Consider the following 6,600-nt stretch of genomic DNA (forward strand, 5'->3'; position numbering starts at 1 on the left):
ATATTTTATTGTAATTTTGCCAATTTGGATAATTACAAAACTACAAAACCCACTAGTAAGAATCAAATGAAGTGCATGAGAGTCCTGGGCTAGTAAGAGTAACATAGATGACTCTTTTCTCATAGAAAACAGTGATGTCACCATAGAGTGCCAGGTGGTTCTCACATGGAACTGAAAGGTTGAACACTGTGTCTGGTTGAGGAAGCAATATATTCTGCATAGGGAACTACAGCTTTGCTCTGGGTAATTACTTTATGGATTATGTGTGTGTGGATGCCCTGGAGGCCAGAATAGGGCATCAGATCCTCTGGAGTTGGAATTACTACATGTAGGTGGTTGTGAGCCACCTGGCCTGGGTGATGGAAACCAAAGCTTGGGTCCTCTGGAAGACTAGTAAGCACTCTTAGCCACTGTGCCATCTGTCTAGCTCCTGGGTAGTTATTTTGTATTTCAAGGTTAAAAGCATGAACCTTACACCCTAAGTTTCAGAAAGCTGATTCTTTGAAGATAGATTGTACTTGTTATGCTAAAAATAAATCCACACAAATCACGTTTCCATTTTTATTTGATGTTTCCAAATGTAAAAAAGAAAAAGTCAAGATTCTTACACCGGTTAGAATGAGACCATCTCAAATGAGATCATGCAAAGCAATTCAGTGTATACAACAATCATTTTTTCACCTTTTCTGCTTCATACAATGTGACTGACAGAAAATTAGATGGCATGTGCTTGGTCGGAAAAATGCCATTAAAAAAAAAAAACTAAAAACCAAAAATCACCACCACGAAAGGGCAGTTTCTACTTTTCTGCAAGTCAATTTTCAATAACTTATTTTCTGTTTTTTACTTAGGAGGCTCATGGAACTGAAATTTTAGCTGCCCAATTTTATTCAACTACTCCACAGACAAGCACAAACAACAGTCTCAACACTGCAGACTTTGGAGGGTTGAGATAGTAGACATTATTTGTTACCTTTAGTAGATTGAACTATTTTTCCTGAAAAGCAAGCTTTTTCTTTAAAGAGAAATAAATCACCTTATTAGGCTTTTGCCTTTAATTTTGTTAGACTTTCCAGAATAGAGAAGAGAAACCCTCATATGAAATTTAAAATGAAAACTATATTACATAGTTTTTGCTAGTTGCACAGACTAAAGACAGTTGGCTTGCTAAATGGCACTGAAAATCCTGACCAGGTGACACAACTTAGTCCAAATGTTTCTGACCAAAGAAATTATACAACAATATTTATAAGCTACTTTTTTAAAGAGATGGTTGACATGAATACTGTACATATTTTACATGGTAATACACAGTTTAAGACTTTATAAAATAAGTTCATGCATTATTACCTCTTAAGAATATCATGTACAAGATAAATCCCCCCAACTACTTGTGATGGCGTTTCAGGTGAAAGCAGTCTTATATACAAAACAATCCAGTTTGTCTTTTGTGTTTAGTATATAGAAATTTCAGAGAAAAATCCTAAGTCTATTGTTGTCAACCTGTGGGACTGAAATGTTTCCTTTTTAAAAAACATCCAGAATACATGTCCTCTGTACAAAGAAAAATATAAAAATTCTGGATGAGCATCTTTGATTACACTACATAATTTAGAATGAAATATTACTGGTTAAGTCTTTCTACTTACTACTTTGAAAGCATTAATTTGTAAACTAATGCTTTTCTTTAGTTCAGCTGCATTTATGGCACAAGATCTCATTTTCAAAATGGCACCAATTTTCCATAAGTGTAGGACTGTTTTTAGCAGCAATTTTATTTTTAAATGTTAACAAGTTACAGAGCAAATATTTTAACTGTACTTTTTCTATTTTATGCTTGTCAGTTAGAATATTTACAAGAGGCTAACAATGTCTACAAAAAAAAACAAAAAAAACCTTTCACTCTCCCCCACCCCACATTTTAGTTTTCTTCTCCCCTTTCAGTTCTGACCTCACAGAAGAAGTACAGGGTTTTTGGTGACCAGGTGCTTTACATGGGATGGCCAGTTTTAATTGAGTACAAAGACAGGTACAAGATGAAATAATTCTCGGCTCATGCACGTTCTAGTTCCCCTAGTTAGGTGACAAACAGCACTTACTGACACTGTAGAAAAGATACTCAGATGAGCCCTATCAATCTTAAGCCTGGAACAGCCGAACAAGAACGGCCATTTTATTCAACTGTGACACAGTCACTGGCATTGAAGGTTAGATTCCAATCCTGTGCTAAAATAAAGTTTGAACTGAAGAGATGTCATTAAAAAATAAAAATGTATTTTAAGAGTAATGAGGAATATGTATTCCTAATGTATTCTGTGTTAAGTATGATAAAGGGAACTGGCAACTGAGCATGCTAAATAAATTCCATGGATAGTATTTTCAGAATGAGATGTACTCAATTACATGCATTTTGCTAAAATATTTCCCTAAATATGAGCAGCTCTATATAGTTCATGTTCAATTCCTATTGTGTTTGAGGGGACATAGTACTAGGTTGACAAAATACTAACTCAACATTCAGACAAATGAATTGGCAAATTTCTGAAAATAGCAAATCCTTTGTCAAAAGACACTAGACCTTACAGAAAAGCCCAACTCTGCAGTTTCCGAACTGAGATTATGATCCTCTTAAATGAATTTGGGGTGGATATACTTCTTTAATACCAAGAATATCTTTTTATTAATTCCCAACAAAAGATTTGGTGAATATGTTGATGCTGTGAATGAGAAAAAAAATTTAGGGTGGGTGAATATGTACCCACAAGCAATTTGATCTGGCAAAATAAATCATAGACTGATGTCAAGTGGACAAAAAAAAAAGGCTCCAAAAACCAAAATATTGGAGGAGGGTTACAATTAAGACATAAAAAAAATTCCATGTGGCTTTGGCGTCTTAAAATATTTGTACACTATTTGTTGTTTATTTTAAAAGACTTGGAAGCATCTGAAATACATGCAAATCCCTGCGTGGCAAAATCAGTTTGCCAGCAGCAGTAAGGTATGTTAGAAGGAAAGTGAGAAGGCCTCTCCCTGGTTCAAGGGGTAGTAGGGGAGGGCCTCCCAACTCTCTATCTGATACTGGATGGTACCCCAGAGGGCTGTGCTGCAGTCACAAACAAGGTGCTGTTTTCTGGAAGGGAAGGGACGGTAGAATTCCCATTGGTTGGAGAACACCCCAGCTTTAGTTTTTCCAGGTACTCTGCATGGACAGGTTTATGACACTGGAGAACTTTGATTGCGTCTTCTACTTTGAACCACTCTCTCTTCCTTCCTAGAGAATTTGGCAATGGTTAGTACAGGTCTTTTAAAAATTTCATTTTTAAATTTTTATGTCTATGAGTGTATTGCCTGCATGTAGGTAAGTGCACCCGTGTCATGCAAAGCCCGCAGAGGTCAGAAGAGGGCATCGGATTCCTTTGGAACTGGAGTTATGGATGGTTGTTAGCTACCATGTGGGTGCTGGGAATTGAACTAGGGTCTTCTGCAAGAGCAGCCAGTGCTCTTAACAGCTAAGCCATCTTTCCAGTCCCAGTACAGGTCTTTTCTAAAAAAGCACACCCTGTTCACAATATTTCCTCACTCCCACCAACGTAATGACTTTTTCTTCTTAAAGACAAGAAAATTTTAAAGTAATTCAAATGTGGAAATAAATGCTCATCTTCCTTTCTCTTAAAAAAGTAACACAAAAAATCAGGTAAGATTGGAAATCAGAAAGACGTAGAGAGTAACTGAGCAAAAGGAACAGCATCTCACCTATATTAACAGAATCTTCCCAGTCTTCTAGTATTTCAGTGACTGTAAGAACATAAACATATGTTCTGTGCTTTCGGTCTTGATTCTGCTTGAATATAAAAAGAAAGGCATTTTAATCTACAGGAGTTAGCCATGGGCATATGCAGAGGAAAAACAGTTCTGGCATCTGAGTAGCACAGCCCATTTCCCAATGTGGGCAAGTATACTCAGGTATATGCAGTCTGGATTTGGCAAGATGAATCAGCCTGATGACCTAAGTTGGATCCCCTGAACCCATGATGGAAGGGGAGAAAAAGTTACCCACTGACTTCCACATTTGTATATACACACATAAATTTCTTTAAAAATCTAAAAGTTGAGAGATGACTCAATGGTTAAGAGCACTGGCTGCTCTTGCAGAGGACCTGGGTTTGGTTCCCAGCACCCACATGGTAGCTGACAATCATCTGTAACTCTACTTCCAGGGCATCAAACGCCCTCTTCTGACCACTGCAGGCATTGCATGACACAAGTGCCACTTACATGCAGGCAATACACTTATACACATAATTTTTTTTAAAGTTAAAAATTGAAAAGGGCAGGCATGATGGCTCTTGCATGTGACATCAACACTCAGAAGGCTGAAGCAGGAAGATCACCACAGTATCAAGTCAGCCTAGACTAATAGAAAGGTCCAGGTCAGCTGAGGCTACAGATAAGATTCTGTCTCAAAAACTAGAAATGAAAGACAGGAACTAGCCTGTGTAGTGCAGTATGCCAGTAATCCCAACAGGCAGGAGGATCTTGGGTTCAAGTCCAGCCTGGGCGATAGTGAAACTCTATCTCATGAGGAATGGGAGCTTCATTGACCACCAATGGTAAGACTATTAAAATACTAAACTCTTTCTGCTCAACTTTTATTTTGAAAACAAAACCAAATCTAAAAAGAACTGTTTAAAAAACAAACCACCTGTTTTCTATTTTTATGCCTGAAAGTCAATGCATTTATTACACTATATTCACAAACACACGAAAGAGCACTGTCTGAAAGGCAAGGCAACTCTAATATTCCCTTATATTTTCTAAAGGGAAAAGGATATTGATTGACATTTTCTGTTAAGTAGCATTTATAAAGTGTAATACCGTTTCCTTTCCTAAATATATAAGCTTTATAACAAGACTTTTCTTCACTACCCCACTGGCATATTGACAAATGTCACACATCTGAATCAGAAAAATAGGTGTTTCTCAGTTTTAGCCAGGAGATGGTGCTATTTAAATGGATAAAACCAGTGGTACAGTATGGAGCTTTGCATAATACCTCAAGAATTGTACTTGTTTTTTTTGTCTTTTTGAGACAGGGTCTCCCTGTAGCTCCAGCTGGCCTGCAACTCACTATGTAGACCAGGCTGGCCTTGAACTCACAGAGATCTGCCTGCCTCTACCTCCCAAGTGCTGGGATTAAAGGCATGTGCCACCATGGCCAGCCCAAGAATTGTACTTTTAATGGCTGTATTGTGGTGTACCATCAATTCCAAGAACTGTGTAAAGTTTGGTTTTCTTTAATTTCTAAAGGGTTAAAAATAAAATTTATATGGTTCGATCAAAGACTGAGTTAGCCTTAAATTTTGATTAACAGAAAGAAGGTCCCATGTTTCTGGTATGCCATGTATCTATATTTGAAAATATAATTTGAAATTCATGAGCCTCAGAACGTGGCCTCTTTTCACCTTCATCCAGAGAGTACTAATCATTTTCAAATTCCCCTCCTGAAAATTCCATTCTGCCTCCAGTTAAATAAGAGGTTATACAGAAGAGATTTTTATTCTTTTAACATCTATTCCATGTGCTGTTTTATGTCTTCCTATGTCCCTTCAGGGATAGTTATTATATACACTGTCTAGTGTTGCATGCTGAAGGTAATGGGTATACTGCCAGACAGAATTCATAAGTAACCTAAGCCTCTAGTTGCTAAGTACTAGACACTCCAGCAACAGTACGCACTGAACTAAGAGGAGGCAGTTTTTCTGTGTCAGCTCCACTGTACTGTCAGACACAAGTAATCAGTGCAATAATAGTGATTTGTACAAACTTGATGGGAACCTCCCTCCTTCCTAATCCTCAGGGCTGACTTGCCTACTGATAGTTTTACAGGAATGTCTGGTTGGGGCTGCCGTTAGGAAGGAATCATGAATTCTGTGTCAGAAAAGTGAGGGTTATTTTGTAACTCACCTCAAATATGCCCAGGAGTCTGCCTAATTTTCCTTTGACTCCAGCCTATTGAAAAAAAGTTGATATGTAAAATATTTATCTTTTTGTAACAAATTTATAAGATACTGTATTTCAACTTTTTAAATCTAAACAGATCAGGCTTTCCCTAGCAATTTCCTGCCTTCCTGTTTTTGTGAAGTTTCTTGGCTACACACCACAATTCACAATCCATGGTTTGCTATAAAATAATGCCTCCTTCACACTCAAATCCTTATCAATCAGGTTTATTTTACTTATTTCATAAGAAGTGACAAGGGGTGATACAAAATTAAGATTTCCAGCACCAGGTGTGGTGGTGCACACCTGTAGTCCCAGCACTTGGGAGGCAGAGGCAGGCGGATCTGAGTTCAAGGCCAGCCTGGTCTACATAGTGAGTTCCAGGACAGCTGGGCTACAGGGAGACCCTGCCTCAAAAAAAAAAAAAGACAAAAAAATTATGGCTATCGATGAAAAGTTAAATATGTTGTATATTAGATGATCCCATATTTGGGTTCTTTCTTTGAAATACCTAGATAATTGTTAACACAGAACACTGCAAATTTTTGTTTATTCAAATGAGTTGTTTTGCCAGAAGGACCAATCAGGTGTTGTAGTAAG

At 37.5% G+C, this 6,600-nt stretch overlaps 1 protein-coding gene across 2 annotated transcripts in view; it reads right to left on the reverse strand.

The window, feature by feature from the left end:
* Positions 1-547: 547 nt before the first annotated feature.
* The window catches only part of Nudt4 (nudix hydrolase 4), a 19,877-nt gene continuing 13,824 nt past the window's right edge, over positions 548-6,600 (reverse strand). Inside the window, exons 3-5 of one of the 2 annotated variants that reach the window (XM_008823792.2) lie at positions 5,965-6,009; positions 3,754-3,838; positions 548-3,271 (exon numbers count right to left, since the gene is read on the reverse strand). In XM_008823792.2, coding sequence (XP_008822014.1) covers positions 3,069-3,271; positions 3,754-3,838; positions 5,965-6,009 — 333 coding nt within the window. In that variant the 3' untranslated portion in view covers positions 548-3,068. Of the gene's footprint in view, positions 3,272-3,753; positions 3,842-5,964; positions 6,010-6,600 lie in introns of both variants that reach the window. The other variant, XM_008823784.2, reaches the window with a different exon arrangement.

Source organism: Nannospalax galili, unplaced genomic scaffold, assembly GCF_000622305.1.
Source record: "Nannospalax galili isolate Female #2095 unplaced genomic scaffold, S.galili_v1.0 scaffold191, whole genome shotgun sequence".
Lineage (NCBI taxonomy): Eukaryota > Metazoa > Chordata > Mammalia > Rodentia > Spalacidae > Nannospalax > Nannospalax galili.